This window comes from Hibiscus syriacus, unplaced genomic scaffold, assembly GCF_006381635.1.
Source record: "Hibiscus syriacus cultivar Baekdansim isolate YM2019G1 unplaced genomic scaffold, ASM638163v2 tig00110895_pilon, whole genome shotgun sequence".
Classification (NCBI taxonomy): Eukaryota; Viridiplantae; Streptophyta; class Magnoliopsida; order Malvales; family Malvaceae; genus Hibiscus; species Hibiscus syriacus.
In genome coordinates, this window is record NW_024062903.1 from 2,564,333 (window position 1) to 2,581,067 (window position 16,735).

Here is a 16,735-nt window from a genome sequence, read left to right on the forward strand (position 1 = left end):
GGAGGATTATTGCAAGTTTTAAAAGTTGGGAACCTAAATGAAAGCTTTAGAAAAGTTCAGTGACCATTACTATACTTTACCCTTAAAACAATTAATTTCGTATAACAATTATTTGATTAAATTTGATTTGACCTTATTTAACCTTTATATTGATTTAAAAAAAAGAGACTGTATAAATTCGGCTGCGATTGTATGAGCAAACCCTAAACGCTTAACCACAATTTGGATGTTAACAAAAAATAAACATGGACGAATCAGCTGAGAAGAACGAGGCGGAAGTACTGATGGCCAACGGCACCGATCAGCGGGAACGGAGTAGAGTCCGCCAGAGGTTGGTCCAGTCAACTTTGTTTCCGAACAAATCTCCGGAAATTGAACCGAAGATCGAGGAGAAGGGTAATGCAGGCTCAGAAATTGAAATGAAGATTGACGAGAAAGCTAATGGAGGCAAGAATGAAAATAACGACTGTGAAGATGAAGAGCTCTACGGTAGCCAAGGCAAGAAGAGGGGAAGAAAACGGAAAGGAAAAGTAACTCCTCAGAATCGAGGTTCTAAAAAGGTTTAGATGAATTAATTTTTGTTTTCTGAATCGATTAAACAGAAAGGTTGAGTTTTTTTTATAGTTATTGTTTTAAACTTTTTATCTGATTTTCAACGAGTAGGCAGAGGATAAATCGCCCATGAAAACTACACCAAAGAAGAATGGGATGAATAATGTGATGGGGAGTGACGATGCATCACCGCCTCCAATCCCTAATTTGAGACTGGAGGCAAAGTTGACTGCTGAGGTTGGCGGTTACACTCTTTTCTGCCTTATTTCAACACCACTTTATTCTTTTGGAAGTATTAATATGGTTTTTGTTTACTTTTGTACATTGGATAGCTAGCAATTAATTGGCTATTTGTTTATTTTTTGCTCCTGGTTGGTGTTGATTAATAATTTTGTTTTGGATGTTGAAGTAAATATCATGTTCTAATGCCGAAAGATTTCAATGTAACTAGGCAATACAACAATAGTTCCAAGAAAGTTTAACAATAGAGAAAATTGAAAAGAATTGTGGTGAAATTTTAGCTTTATGCCTTGGGTTCTTTTAAAAACATAGGAATGACATAATCAGATAATAAAGGTAAACTTAGAATTAAGGAGATTGAATATGATCTTGAGACTGTGAACATGGTGATTCTAATTTTCTGAAAGAAAGGTGCAAGGGCCTAATAGGTAATGTAGGTTGTGTGCTGTTCGCTGGATGCCATTGATGATGTACCATAGGTTATGTTGGACTTCCTCGAGCTGTCATTGAGCAGGATGTTCCTACTTTTGAAGGAACCTTCACTCTAAAAGCCTAGTGAGAAGCTTGTTTCTGTCCAAGTTTCATGGATCCTTTTAATGTGGAGCGTCTTGGGTTCTCCTTGCAACACAAGAAACTACTATTGTTCCTTTTTCTTTTTGCAGAAATTCATCTGCCCCAGTTTCCCTCCCCCTAGTCCTTTTTCCTCATGATGAGTTCTGCAATATAGTATCTTTATGCATCAGCTCATACTACTAGCAAGCAGTTTCTAAATTCTAAGTCAAGATATGTTAGTTTAACGGACAATGTAATATAATATTTGATATGTTGTCTGAAAGTGCACGTGTTTCATGCTTGATCAGGAAAATACCCGGATGTTTGCAGGGAAGCAATTTCATCCATTTTTCACATCGCGAAAAGTGGGGAAGAGGAGCCAGGAGACTGCTGAAGCAGGGAGCAATAATTGCTTGTTTAACAGAAGCAACAAAGGCACTGATATTGGTCCTATTCATGTATATGAAAGAAATCAGGTATTTGCATTATTAAGTGAACCATGTCTAATTGTATTTATTTTCTGGTTTTGAATTTGAACTTCGTAAATATTCAGCTTATCTGGAATGACATTTAAACTTTTCCATATAGGATGATGTAGTTCTTGATTGGAACAATTGGACGTTTCTTGAGAAAATCTCCATTGACACCAGTCGCAACTGTGAAGATCTATTCACATCAGTTTTTGAAAGTTGTGTTGGGGCATTATCTCTTGACAACTTTTCTGTTGTTTCACAGTCCTTTGATCCATCATTTGTTCAAAACAAGTTGAAAGATCAATATGTTATTCAAAATAATGACTTTTTTGGAACATATGTGGAAATACATGCTGCTCAAGTAGATGGGCATTTAGAAAACAATCAGCTTCTAAAGAGATCAGAAGGGGTATGTGATCTATCTTTATTACCTTTCTTTATTTTCAAGGAACTTTCTTCTACCATTAATATTTTTCTCATTTTGTAATAATTCAACCCTAACAATAGCAATCCTATCAAAAAAAAAAAAACAATAGCAATCCTTAACAACCAGCCTCCACAATCCTAAACCCATTTTAGTTAGACCTCCTTTACCCTGCCTTTAAAGGTGTTCTCATTGCATGTGAGCCAAGGCTCATCTGCTGTTTGTGTAGCTTTTCGATGCTCTTTGATTTGTTTGTCACTATTAATTTGTTAGTGCCCGGATTGTCAAGTAGATGGAGTTGCTGTCCTTTCTAAGAAGGCTTATAATGTGGAAAACTCTGATCTTGAACAGGAAAGTAGACTTCTTCAAGAAAGGTTGGAAATTTTCATATAAAAACTTTTCTCCCTTTTATTTTATTTTATTATTTTGGAACTTCTTTTCTGACATGTTAATTTGAATTTTTTTAAATAGTGTTTTCTATTACATATATTTTTGTGTCCGGTAGAAGTATTGTTTACCTGTTAGCTGTGCAATATATTGTTTGTAGTGGTTGTGCCTGAAACTATTCATTACAAAGTATGCAGGATTGGGACAGTTTGATAAAAATAGGACTTCCACTTTAATAAGTGCTTGCTAAATGGAACTAGCCCAGGTGTTACCCCCTAGATAATGCCTTGATTTTATTGTATAAGGTCAATGATAATAACTTGTTCAACTGTTAACGATACCAATAAAAATCATGTGTATCCCGAAAGACAAGTTACTGATAGATTTTGTCTCTATGTAAGTTTGGTGTGTTATTCTAAACAAAATCCTTTTCACTGTATTACCATTTGCAGATTTGTTCCATGCTATCATGGTTGCAGTATCCAGCCTGATAGTAGCTTATGGACTGATAAGTACCAGCCAAAAAGTGCCTCAGAGGTGAAATTTATTTCGTCTGTTCTGAACTGCTAGGATCTGAAAGGAAGGGGAGGGACTAAGATAATTCATATTTCCGTTTTTTCTCCTTCAATGCCTGCTTTTCAGGTGTGTGGTAATACTGAATCAGTTAAGTTTATGAGTGAATGGTTGAGGCTTTGGCATGAGAGACGTTTTCAAGCCATTAAAGCCTCCAATAACATTGATAAAGGCAACCTGCTAGAAGATGATGATTATTGCGGAAGCGATTTTGATTCAGAAAACATAGATGGAGAGAATATTCTGAAGAATGTTCTTTTGGTTACAGGACCAATTGGGGTAAACACATCTTTAGGCTAAAGTTTAGCTTATGTTTGCTTGTTTTAGAGTTAATCTTTATGCTGTTCTGTTTTTGTCAAACTCTCATAATAAACTTTCATGATTGGCTTTTAATGAATTTATTCTCATTATCTTGTATCACTACTTGTTGCAGTTTTTGTTTCCTTTGGTATTGATTGGATTCTTTGTTTATGCAGTGCTAGTCCTAATGGTTTTTTTATTGATTACAAGGTTTAGTGATGCCGTTCTTTCTTACATCTAGGGTTGATTTTAGATTTTATATTTTATATTCTTGAAAGGGGAACCAGTAAATTGGCTTCGGTCCTCAGTTCTCAGAACAATAAATGTAGTTACTCCTGCGAGGATTTCTGTTTTGGATTGTATGAGGTTTAAGAGATCTCTCTTGCTTAGATTCAATTTGAACTCCATTCCTATTCTTCTTCAAGGGTTTCTGTTTCGGAAAGCTTGCAGTTTGTTTCAAGGTGCATATGCTTTTGATTTCCATTGGTAGTTAAAAGGTATTTTTCTTGTACTGCAGAGTGGGAAGTCCGCAGCTATCCAAGCTTGTGCAAAGGAACAAGGATTTAAGGTTCTAGAGGTGCTACAAAATTTTTAGATCTTGTTAAACTGTTTGCTATTTCTTTGTTGATTTCTCAAGTTGTGGCCATATCCAAATGGTACTTATCCTGGCTGGAAGATACATATAATCACTAGGTTTCTTTGGCATAATATTAGAATATGTCTGTGATTCAAACAGACACTTGTTTTATTATGAAGCTAAGTAACTATGTTGATTTCATAGTTTGCAAGTCTAGATCATAGTTGTTACGTTTTGTACGTATCTTGCTCTTTCCACTTAAAGACATAGATTCATTACTACTTTATTTCTGAATGATGAGTTTGACTTTGAATTCATACATAAATTGTTCTGGAAGATTCTGACTGGAAATGATGATGTTGCATGACTATAAATCAGTTGTCCTGTCCCTTCAAATTTGTGCTGCGATATCTACAGTGCCATTGACACTGACTTTTTTAAGACATATTTATGTCACTTTGAAACATAATTGCATAGAACTCAATATTGATTATTTCGTTGGAAAAATGTGAGGTTTTCTTCTGGTTTCTTTTGTATTGTTTTTCTTGTTAAAAGATCGATTCATATTTCAGAATCCTTATATTCTTTAGCATAGTTTCCTATTTGTTAAAAGATCATTATGTACTCCTAAAAATAGAAATAAGAACCAAGTAATGTTCCTGCAATTCCATATTGCTTACTTTACTCCGTCTGTGATCACAAGGTATCTTTTCACTTAGTCAATTGAGTTATATGCTTATATTATCTGGATACCTTTTTAGTTTTTTGTAATTTAATGATAGGAGAATAATTCATTAAGTGAAAGCTGAATACTTTTTATCTATTGTTTTGTTAGTCCAATGCATCAGACTGTCGAAATGGAGTTGTCGTGAAGCAGAAATTTGGTGAGGCGTTAGAATCATGCTGCCTTACAGGGTTAGTGACTTTGTTTTCACACTCTTACACTTTTATCCTGTATTATGCTTTTATTTTCGTGATTATTCTATTTTCCAATGAAGTGTTGAGCTGAGCCCAGGCTTTACTAATATAATTACTTGTCCTAAATCGTAATATATATTTGTTGCAGGTCTGTAGAAAACCAAGTAGATTCTCTTAGCAAGCATGTTATGAAATCTGCGGAAATTTTATCCAATGGTGATGCGGTGCAAGAAGTTGACAATGAGGTGATAGAGTTGATACCAGTACCAGATACGGAAGATACATCCGATGGCCATGGAGCTCCTGAAAAATGTGTCTTTAACGGTAGTGAGACTGGCTTCGGTCAAGCAAAGTTGATTCTCTTTGAGGATGTTGATATCAATTTCCCTGAAGATCGTGGTTTTATTTCTGCCATACAGCAAATTGCTGAAAAAGCAAAGGGCCCTGTGATACTGACTAGTAATAGTAAGATAGATTTAGGGTTGAAACAGTTTTATTTTTTCTTGACCTTGTATGACTTGATATATTTCTTCATAACTCCATGTTGTGATGGTAATTCTCAGGTACAAAGCTTATTCTGCCAGACAACATGGGCAGGCTAGAGTTATGTTTCACAATGCCATCACCAGAAGAGCTGCTTCACCATCTTTATATGGTATAAGCTTTCACTTCCTTCAAACTCTTTCATGTTACAATTTTTGTATCTTTTTCATGTTATCTTTGTGCCACAGGTTTGTGAAGCAGAGAGAGCCTCCATTCAACCACATTTACTGAAGCAATTAATTAAATGTTGTCAGAATGATATCCGGAAAACTATTATGCACCTCCAGTTTTGGTGTCAAGGAAAAAAACATGAAAAAGGTTAATAACACTACGAAGGCATACAATGCTTTTCATAGTACGTCTATTTTTGTTTCTGAAATTTAGATGCTGCTGCAATGGAATTTTGTAGACTTGGTTTCCCTATAGTCAGGTTGGATACAATACTTTTAGAAGGCTTTAATTTTCAATATTTTTGTCAAGATGGTTTAATCTGTCAAAATATCTTTGCAAATTTTGACAATTCAATATGCAAGTAAGATAATAAAATTGCTTTGCATGTATGTTCTTGTGCACGATCTGGGATCATTTGAAGCAAATATTGACCACCTATAAACACATGCTCTTTGATTTCATTAATCTCAATAGGTCCCTGATACATGTGGGAATAGAAACCCTCTTTTTAACAGTTTTTGTGGCGTATAGTGATGTATACACAAGATTTAATGCAAGTATTAATGTCAATATTTCTAAAATAAGTGAACTTCTGGTCCGCCTTTGTGATTATGGACTTATGGTTTAGTGTTACTATGAATGAAGGTTGTGGTTTGGCTTACTATTGATGTCTGTTCTTGGGCATTGTCAGACAGATTTCTAGTGATAGAGAGATGTAAAGTTTGTTTTGCTGTAGGGAAAAGGGGTGTGGCCTCCTCAGCCGTTGATTTGAAATATTGTACACCCATACCATGTTTTGTTAGAAAATCATGCATTGCATATTGTGAATGCTTTCCAGAAAGACAGTGGGCAACATGCATCTTGTTTTAATTGAACTTTACCATGTTGCTCTCAATTATATTTGCATTTTTACTTTTTCATTAATGATTGCATCCATGTATAAGTTTGCATTGTTGTTTCAGCTGTTTATCTTTGTATAAGAAATCGAATGGAAAAGAAAGCTAAATTACATATAAGGTTTTTCCATATTATAGATTTTGTAAAGGTATTTTATTATTTCTATGGTTTGTTGAAGTTATTATGCGACTTTTAGGGTACCGAGGAACCAATAGGATTTTCTTTTAATGTGGTCCAAATTGTAATACTTGTTCTTGAGAAAGTCATAAAGGGTCTTTTTCAAGGGTGTGATTTCCATTTTCAATATATGTTCTTGAGCTTCTTGTCAATTTTGTCTTTCTTGTAAATAATAATTCGTTTTTATTATGTACTCGTACTTTATTCTGACACTCATTGGGTTATCCAGATAGTAAATTGCAGAAGACTTATGGCTTGCAGCTGTTTGATATCGAGGCGGGCCATTCAGTACTACCAACTATGATCCCTTGGGATTTACCATCTCAGTTATCAGAGTTAATTGAGAAGGAAATTGCTAAGACATTATCCATAATCGAAAACAATTCAACTTCAATGGAGGTGATGGAGGAAGAACTTGAAAGCAACATATATAATGGCTTGGAGAAGCATAATAAAGAGATGGACAGCATAGAGGCAAAGAAGGAAGTAATGTTAAGCAGGAATCTCTCTACTTATGATTGCGATGTATTCATAAGCCCTCCTGATGTTGCAAGTGACTTTTACAATTCTTCAGGCACCCCAGTTTCTTTCTGTCGAAGAGCACCTAAGAATAAATCTAATGTTGTCGTGTCTTCGGATTCTGAAGATGAGCAATAAAAGAAGACTGCAGACTCCTCTCACATTGTCCAAACGTCCAGAATAGCTTAAGTCCGCCAAGAGATCGGGAACTTTGTTCTCAAGCAGAGAAACGTGAGGAGGGTGGCTTCCATTGCTCGGAAACATTAAATGATTTAGAAATGGAAACCTGCAAATATATGGATGTATCATATGTTCCCGAGTCATCCTTTGTCCCTGAGACTGAAATTAGTAATGGAATGGAACTGGCTTCTAGAACTGTGTCTTACACTAATGTTGCTGAAACAACAGAAGTTTCAGTGAGTTGTGAGTTATCTGAGGACCTGATGGCAGTTGAAGTAAATAACTCTTGTGAATTTATACATAAATTAGTTAATACTTCAGATATGTTAGACGGCACATGCAGTATTACTGCAGAAGCTTCTCATAAAGAGGTAGAGAATTCTCAAACTGAGTATGATGAGGCTGCACCAAGTGGGCATGCAGTGATGGACGAATGCAGCCGCATGAATTTCACCAAAAAATCCTTTTCCATGGTTAAATTGAAGAACGGTGCGACCACTGATTTAGTGCACGAATCATGGAGAAAACTTCATGACAGTCATGCTGATATAAAAAAGTATGTTGACTTAGAGCCAAAAGATACTACTGAAATTTTGAAATTTACTTCTAGCATGAGTGATCTTATTTCACAAGCCGACTTACTGCTTTCCAAGTGTCAGATACAAGTAAGTGACAAATAGTATTTTTTTCCCCGAGAACATTTCTTATAGAGTTTTATTGAGTTTATGACTGTTATTGTGATACCAATATCTACCTATCCAGGATTCTTTGGAGCTGTCAAAGATCCCTTCCAAGGACTCAAATGCATTCAGCTGGTGTGATGAGCAGCTGCAGATGGTTGACACTGTTTCCCAACATGGATTTTGCTTGTATGCTAAAGATATTGATGCCATAGGATCAAAAATAGGTTTCGAGAATAGGGTGGATTTGAGCCAGGAGATGCTGTCTTCCTCTTCTAGTGCAATGGCATTTGGTAGATTGCTTGAACGTGATGCTGGAGCAAGTAGCACTTCAGTTGACGGAAAGCGTTTGGAAACGAGCCCTTCAAAGCATCAACTTGCAGTGAAAAGGTATAGAGTTATCTCCCCTAAACCGTCACTTGGATGTATTTCCTGCATGAGATGAGCATTTTGACCTTGCCAAACCACAGAAGACTATTATTTTGACATTTAACTTTAGTGCTCTGTTTGAAACTGATTTTGATTGCCACTTCTCTCGTTAAAAGCATGTTTCCTTGCAGCTTGATTTATTCAATTCGAAACTATATTATCGGCTCTGTATTTTCAGTTTCATAAAATAGTTTTGGCTTTGCGATGCAGGGAAGTGAAGCCATGCCTTTTGGACATCCTTAGGTCGATAGTCCCTTCAAGATTATACTTGGCCCTGAAGGGTGCTGCATGTCATGAATATATTTCCTCATTGGGATGCATTTCGAGATCAGAAGCTTCCCGCTTATCAGTAGGCAAGGGATTGACGGGAAGACGGAGGTATCCAAACATTTGTTTCGAATCACTTTCCTGTTAATATTAGTAATCTTTCATTAGTTTTGTTATGTTGCAAATTGATTTTATGCAGGAAACGAGGTGCTCACCATTACTTGAGTACTGGTGCACTGACATTATCCCCTGTGGATATTTCATTGTTGGGCCAATATAACTTCAATGGAAAGTTATCATCCAACTGTGGTTGCTAGTTAGAAAAATCATACCGATTACCGAGGATAACTAACAGGATGGACATGGTAATCTCCGAAGTTAGTGGCCTTGGCTTGAAGCAGCTGCCATGGATAATTTTAATGGAGCTGAAAAATTAGAGAACTGAGCTGCCAACGAAACACAATATCATTCGGCAATCAGCAGTTGGTAAGTATTAGATATTAGTAATATTTACTGGAAAACAAATGTCTGGAACAGCTATCGTTTAAGTCTTACGAACACATGAATGTAGATTAGAAATTCAGGGTGTGATTCCATCCATTCTCCTCATTGTAAAGCATTGTCATAAGAAGTTGTGATTATGGTAAGCGTTAGCTCAATCCAACAATCAACAGTCTTTAGAGTGTGACATGCATATTTTATTTGTGTGCTTTAAAGCAATTCTATATTATTTTATTCCCTTTACCAATCCAGTTGGTTCTCCTAACTAAATGATTCGATACAACTTGTTACCCGATGCACAATTCTGATATTCTTAATTTACATCTACATCAGTGGACACTTTACATTCCCATTTCAACTGTTTGAGTTGTATAGTTTACTCTGTTGATTCAACTTTCTTTTAATCGTTCATCGGAATTTGATACTTGTATTCGATACGTAGTCGATTTGCGTGCAAAGTATAATTCTTTATATATTTTTAAAAAATTATACATACTAATATTAATAAATTCTGCATGAGAATGAGATTTGGCACCAACCACAAACACAAGCACCTTATGCTCTACTTCTATCCAGCTGCAAACAGGTTGCTTCTTTAGTCCCTTATCCTTCATTTTCAACCTTACCTTTGCAGCGTCCCTCCATTTCCCTCCCCAAGCATATATGTTAGACAACAACAAGAAAGTGCCGGCATTTTCTGGTTCTGCCTCTATAATCTTCTTTGCATCCCCGTGAACATGACATCCTGCAAGAAGAGCTTCCCGAATAGACACAGATGGTTTGATCCCAAGCTGCACGATGAATTCAAAGGCTTCCTTGAGTTTCCCTGCTCGGCTAAAGAGGTCGACCAAGCATGCATAGTGTTCCTCTCTGACCTGAATGGACTTGTCTTTGACAAGTTCGTCGAAGTACCTTAGTCCTTCCTCCAGCATACCAGAATGGCTGCATGCAGCGAGCAAAGCCACATAGGTCGCATCATTGGTTTAAAATGTAAATCGGACATTCTTTTGATCAAACTGACGGCTTACCGACCACACCCATGATGTGCATAAGCTGCGATCATATCATTCCATGAGACCACTTCCCTTTGGCTTATTAATCCACCATCAAACATTCTCCTAGCGATACTTAATTCCCCACATTTGGAATACATGTTAATAAGGGCATATACAACAATTTCACTATGCCGATAAACTGTTTTCACTGTTGTCTGATGAACCTGTTGTCCCTCGACAAGCCCAGCTAAGTTACTACATGCACTCAAAACACTGACAAAAGTTGCTTCACTGGGCTTTACCCTGTCTGCCAACATTTTCGAGAAAATCTTAAGTGCTTCCTCACTTTGCTCGCCTTGAACATATCGTGTGATCATCGTGGTCCAAGAAACCACATTCTTACATGGCATCTCACCAAACAATTTCTCAGCCCTCCCGAATTCCCCAATCTGAATAAACCCTGTGATTATCCCATTCCAGGAAAATGGAAAGTAATGAAGAAAAGGAGTACGTTGTTGTGTCTTATAGTCAAAAATGGAAAGAGAACCGGCAAGGTCTGAACTATCTCGGCCTCAATCCCGTAATAAAAGTTCATAGCCACCAAATGCCTATACATGGTCAATGATTGACATTTTTGCTCAAGGTCTTATGCATTATCGGATTAGTCATTAGGGTCGACAATAAAATTACCTAACCAATTCGAGAGAGGTCCGGGGTTGGCCGGTTGAGGTTCAAGAATTAATGAATGCTGGGAGAGGAGGACGACAGTGTTGTGGTGATGGCAGTAAGGTGGTCGGAGGTATTGGAAGGCGAAGGTAAAGGCGGAAGCGCACTACAGGGTGCACGACAGCAAGCGTTGTGCTACGGCTAGGGAAGACAAACGGCGAGAAGCCTAGGGACGAGAGGTGTGCGGCGCAAGCCCCCCGTGGGGGGGGGGGGAGAGGAGCTAGGGTTTCGGGAAAGCGCCTGATGAAGAAAAACATATTTTAAAAAAATGAGTAAATTGAAGACTTGTCCCTAAACTACTTAGGATTTACAGAAAAGGATCATAATTTGCAATAGATTGAATTTCACCTCCAAAAATTTTCTAACTCTTTGATTTAATCCTTAAACATTGAATCTTCTCAATTTAATCTAAAATTTCAAATTAATATTTCTAAAATTCCATTTAGACATTTGGCTCGTTTTTTGAGGTCTGATTTTTTCTCGTAATCCAGTTATTTAGGTATGTTTGTTTGGTGTGATTTTATAAACGTACTTTTAGTTAAAAAATTATTTTAATCGTAAAATCAATTTCAAACAGAAAAATAAATAAAATTTATGGTGGAATGATAATTTCAAACTAACCGCAAAAGTTAGGATTTGTATCTTTTTTATTTTCAACTTTGCGTTTGGAAGCAATTATAATTTTACCCTTATTAATATACGGGTTCGCTCAATTATTTATTTGCATTTTATTTTAATAACTTAATAGTAATATCCTTAAAAAATAATTTATTACTTAATAATTTATTTTAATTACTTAAAAATAAATAAAATTCATTTTTTATATATTAAAATTCACTTTATTTGTGAGCACTAATCTATTTCTTTTATAATATTCTTTTTATCAAAATAAATATTTAAATTATTATTTCGCAATAATTTTATATTCACGTGTTAAAAAGTATTGATAATATATTTTTAATAAAATATTTTATTTATAAATATATTGTTAATGAGTTATCTTAAAATATTTTTTATATTTTTGTTATAGTTTAAGTTAATATATTTTATATATCATAGTATTAATAAGTATAAATATGGTTTAAATTCTATATTTTTAATTTATTTTCAAACTCACATTTTAACAATAGTATCATACAGTTAAATTTTAGACTGTACTTTTCAACATGTAACAATGGGTGTTATATGGCATTCCAAATTTTTCTTGAAAAAATATCTTTTTATAAATTTTAATATAAAAATATTTTTTATAAAATAAATTAATATAAATTTAATAGAATATTGATACCTCTAGACATAAATTTATACCCATTATTTATTTTCATACTTTAAAAAAATCATATAAAATTTAAATTTGACACCCTAAAATAAATATTTTTTAGATTTGACAATGCAAAATAATTTTTTTTAGTCAAACGAATCTTTAGATATTTGAAAGAGACATTAAATTTTGGACTATTTTTCATTTAATAGCACTCGTTATATTTTTCAATACTGATTGAGCGAGTAATATGGATGATCCTCGATTTTTCTCATACTACTGCATATTTTAGTTCGAATTTGATTTCTTAGAACTTTTGTAAATAATGAATAGTCTCTCTATCTACGATAGAGACATAGTATTGAAGTTTAACAAATACAGTCTTAAAAAAATACATAAATTAAATTTATATTTGATGAATTTAATATTTAATTAAACGAAATGTTAAGAATATGGCTTGACAGTATATGAGTACAATTGCAATAGCTATCGATCTAATCCTTCATGTTTTAATCTTCACTTTATACGTGAAAATGTAGTGAATAATGGACTACAGTGAATTCATATACATGTTGCTCAAATTGTAGATGTGTTAACAAAGCCCTAATCTTTCTTCTTTTTGAACCTATGCGTGCTAAGTTACAAGTACAACCACTGCCATTCACCAATTAATTAGCCAATTTTCTGGGTAGAAAGTCTCTCTTTTTCCACGTAAAGGATGAATAATTTTATTAACTAGTGACCAAAATTTGCAAACTTAGTCGCCTTTCTCAAAATGGTCAATTAAGGCAAGCAAACTTTTTTAACATTTTCCTCTACATTATTACATTTGCTATACGTAGCATGCAGTTGAAGGTATTTATGTTAATAGTAAAATTTACTGTAATTTTTTTTAAAATACATCTGGTTTTTTCCTCCTAGTGACAAGGCTACCTACAACCTCCATACTTATTGATATACTTTACTATTGGTGTTCTCTTTCCTTTTTGTGCAAATTTGATTTATGATGTACTTTAAGCAGAAGAAGCAATGCAGCAGTTGAAGTACAAATGCTAAAAGTAGTCTCTTTCAATCTATGAATTGCCTGGCCCCCATGTCTGTAAATGATTTGTTACCATGTTAACTGAAGATTATGTAGGATCAAGCGTAGAATTATCATGGAGAACAATGCAAAGAAACTTTGGAAAATGGAAATTATGTATGGAAGTCCGCAGCACAAAGAAAATATTAAAAAGGTCCTCATGTGCCCTCTCCTGCCCTGTCGAACTCTCATCATCAATAAGCCGACCCCTTGCAATTGTTTTTACATGGTGGTACGCTATTATAATATATATATATCGGTAGTACTGTGTCCAAAACCACTATTATTTGATTATGATATTCACGATCATTATAATAACACTTGCTATATCTACAACTGCACACGTAATGCACGTAATATAATCGTAATTTAAATTCGTGATACTTCTCGGTGTTTATAAAACGATAGAAATAGGCAGATAGTCCAGTGATTCCCCCAAGCCTGACTTTAACCAGCAACAAATGTGAATTATTTTGGGTTTTTTTGCGCATCATCACTGTAAGCCCCACACTCATTCATTCTTCCATAAATACATCTCTCTGCCCTCATCTTTCATTTCCCAGATTTCTTTATGTAGTTCTCAATTCATTTTTGGACCCTGCTGGCTGTTTCTCACCCTTTGTGTTAAGTGACCCTTAATTTGTAATCAGTTTTGGCTGCCTATTGAATAAGGTAAAGTGAAGTCTTTGAAGAAAAATGCATGGCAGCTGAGTAGGAAACAAGGTTGCAAATCCACATCCTGGAGATGGGTAGGGGGTGACTCCGGTAATAGTTTTGAGGCAAACTTAGCTCAAATGGAAGAAGAGCTCAACATGAATGGCAATGGGGTTGATCACAATGGCATGGTGTTAAGGAAAAGAGTGATGGTTGTAGTGGATCATGTTAAAATCAATTAATCTTATATGCGGAAGAAATTAACACATAAGGATTTTGATAGAGTAATTAAATAAACTAAGTCAAAATCATGTCATAATTATTAAGAATTACAAGAAAAGAAATGAAAACTTACTTGATTCTATTATGATAGTTGAATATCCCAAAACCAAGAAATAATAAATGTTGTCCAATCCCAATACTGTATAATCCTCAATTCGCCTTATGATGATATCAAGACTTGTTTGATTCTTGATGAAAGAATCAGAATCCTAAAACAGAGAGAGTGTTCTTGTTTTCTTTTTAAGAGAGAAAAAGAGAAAGTCTTGAAGAAAATGTCTGTTACGTGAGTTTTAAAAAAAAATTGATTACACTATTTTTTTAAATAACAAAATAACCAAAGACCCTCTATTTTTTAGTTACACATAACATTACTCAAACTTATATTTTCACGGTATGAGACGGAGGGATTTACACCCGATAATTGTGTCCTCAATACTACATTAATTATCACCGTGTGTACAACAACAATAATTATCAATTAATTAAATTATATTAATCAATATTATAAAGCAAACAGACCAAAGCTCACATTCTAAGCATGTCATCACGTGGGCTCTTACACATGTAGCTAACAAGGGTGATCTGCTCACTTTGCTTCACGTTATTCCTCCAACCCAAAACACTTCTAAATCTTCTTCTTCTTCCACTTACCTTGGCTCACTTTGCAAGGCTTATAAACCTGAGGTAAAGCAGGAAACTCTCAAGTTTGGTTGTATTTATATTTGTCCAGATTCTGGAAAGAAAACCATACTAAATATTTGTTATTTTTATGTTTTCATGGGGGTTATAATATATATCAGGTAGAAGTGGAAGCAGTGGTTATCCAAGGTCCAAGGTGGAGACAGTATTGAACCAAGTGAAGAAGCTAGAGATTTCAGTGTTGGTACTGAGTCGGAAAAGGCCATCTCCATTTTTAAACTGGTGGGTTCACTTCTTATTACTCTGTGGTTCATTCAAATGAGACCTGAATCCCTCAAGCATTTTGGTAGTTAATAATGGGTGTTTGCAGTGTGAGGGGGAGCAGCACCGAGGATTTTGTTGAGCAATGTATAAACAATGCAGAATGCATAATCATAGGGGTTAGGAAGCAAAGGAAAGGCGTCGGTGGCTACCTGGTTACTACTCGATGGCAGAATAATTTCTGGCTATTGGCTTAATTCTACTTGTTTCCAACAACTATACATTAATTAGTACATGTATGATGTCCCTGAGAGCACGTGCAAATATTAGTGTAATTAATTACTAGCTTCTGATGTAGTCTTTAATTCATTTACTCTTTAACAAGATTTGACTGTACTGGCTCTATCTTTATTTTCCTTGTTTCACATCTGATTTGGTCTCTGGTCTGAAAAAAACCAACGGCGTCAACAATTCAACTAGGATTTTCAAATTGAATTTAGCAATTTATGTACAAAGTGAATAAATGTATGCGAGATCTTTAGTCTGTAATGTTTCTGATAAACAGGAAATATGTTGAAATTTTCGTGATCTATGATGGCTGGACTATGCCATTTCTTTACAGTATCCAATATCTCTCGTACAAGGCAAATTCAGTTAAACCTTATCATTATTTATAAGAGGAAGTAGTTCCGTTTTGTACAAAGCACACTTCATACGGTGTTCCTCTTGTTTGCGAACCCCACAAGGCATTCGTGCCCTTCAACGAGCATTGAGAAACAGGTTCAACAAGTTGAAAGAGTTTGTAGGGTCTATTCATTTTCGACCATCATATACAAACTCTTTTATATTTTACTACAAACCTTATTGTTTATGTTCACCATACATTACTTACCGGGAGCTCGAAAGAAAAAGTGGAAGAAATCATACACAAGTTAGACATTCAATTTTCTCTTAAAACTTTTGGAGAACTACAATACTTCTTGGCCATTGAAGTTACAAAACTTGGTAATGGTTTGTACTTAACACAATTTCGCCCATGAATTATTACAAAAAACAAAGGCATGCTAGAAGCGAATGTTATTCACACTCTATGAGTGTTTCTGCTAGCTTTTCTAAAGATGATGGACTTTATTTTTAGATGTGCAACACTTTCAAATCATTATGGGCCTGACATCTCTTTTAGTGTACGCGAAGCTACAAAGTAGATGTGTATTCCCCGTGATAGCTATTAGATTGTGGTATAACATATTTTACGGTATCTAAAAGGTACTTTAGAGTTTGGATATGGCTTGATTTTTGTTACGGACTCATCTATGGTTCTACTTTTTGAGATATCAAATGGGTAAATGATCACAATGATTAACGATCAATCTCTTAATATTAGATTTGCACCTAGAGCCAAAATATCATTTCTTGGAGCAATAAGAAACAATGTTGACATAATTATCAGACTATAATTCTTATTCTACGTGACAA

The 16,735-nt window shown here is 34.9% G+C and overlaps 2 protein-coding genes and 2 pseudogenes across 2 annotated transcripts; 3 read left to right on the forward strand and 1 right to left on the reverse strand.

The window, feature by feature from the left end:
* The first annotated feature begins 201 nt into the window (after positions 1-201).
* Positions 202-7,441, forward strand: LOC120145950 (ATPase family AAA domain-containing protein 5-like). The gene is made up of 13 exons (XM_039159642.1): positions 202-560; positions 664-789; positions 1,653-1,820; positions 1,933-2,226; positions 2,515-2,615; positions 3,081-3,165; positions 3,271-3,480; positions 4,019-4,078; positions 4,914-4,993; positions 5,145-5,461; positions 5,560-5,651; positions 5,728-5,857; positions 7,014-7,441. The coding sequence occupies exons 1-13, from the start codon at positions 246-248 to the stop codon at positions 7,439-7,441; spliced, it is 2,406 nt and encodes an 801-aa protein (XP_039015573.1). The 5' UTR covers positions 202-245.
* A 2-nt stretch (positions 7,442-7,443) lies between these two features.
* On the forward strand, positions 7,444-9,607 carry LOC120145902. The gene is made up of 4 exons (XM_039159617.1): positions 7,444-8,148; positions 8,246-8,553; positions 8,803-8,970; positions 9,059-9,607. Exons 1-4 carry the CDS (start codon positions 7,582-7,584, stop codon positions 9,174-9,176), a joined length of 1,161 nt encoding a protein of 386 aa, XP_039015548.1. The 5' UTR covers positions 7,444-7,581; the 3' UTR covers positions 9,177-9,607.
* On the reverse strand, positions 9,238-10,987 carry LOC120145951 (annotated as a pseudogene).
* Positions 10,988-14,149: 3,162 nt separating this feature from the next.
* LOC120146025 lies at positions 14,150-15,516 on the forward strand (annotated as a pseudogene).
* Positions 15,517-16,735: the final 1,219 nt, after the last annotated feature.

Coding starts and splice junctions, on each gene's coding strand:
- LOC120145950 (XM_039159642.1), top strand. CDS start 246: ATGGACGAATCAGCTGAGAAGAACGAGGCGGAAGTACTGATGGCCAAC. Junction 4,994..5,144: donor GAATCATGCTGCCTTACAGG/GTTAGTGACTTT, acceptor TATTTGTTGCAG/GTCTGTAGAAAACCAAGTAG. Junction 5,858..7,013: donor AGGAAAAAAACATGAAAAAG/GTTAATAACACT, acceptor TGGGTTATCCAG/ATAGTAAATTGCAGAAGACT.
- LOC120145902 (XM_039159617.1), top strand. CDS start 7,582: ATGGAAACCTGCAAATATATGGATGTATCATATGTTCCCGAGTCATCC. Junction 8,149..8,245: donor TTTCCAAGTGTCAGATACAA/GTAAGTGACAAA, acceptor CTACCTATCCAG/GATTCTTTGGAGCTGTCAAA. Junction 8,554..8,802: donor CATCAACTTGCAGTGAAAAG/GTATAGAGTTAT, acceptor TTTGCGATGCAG/GGAAGTGAAGCCATGCCTTT.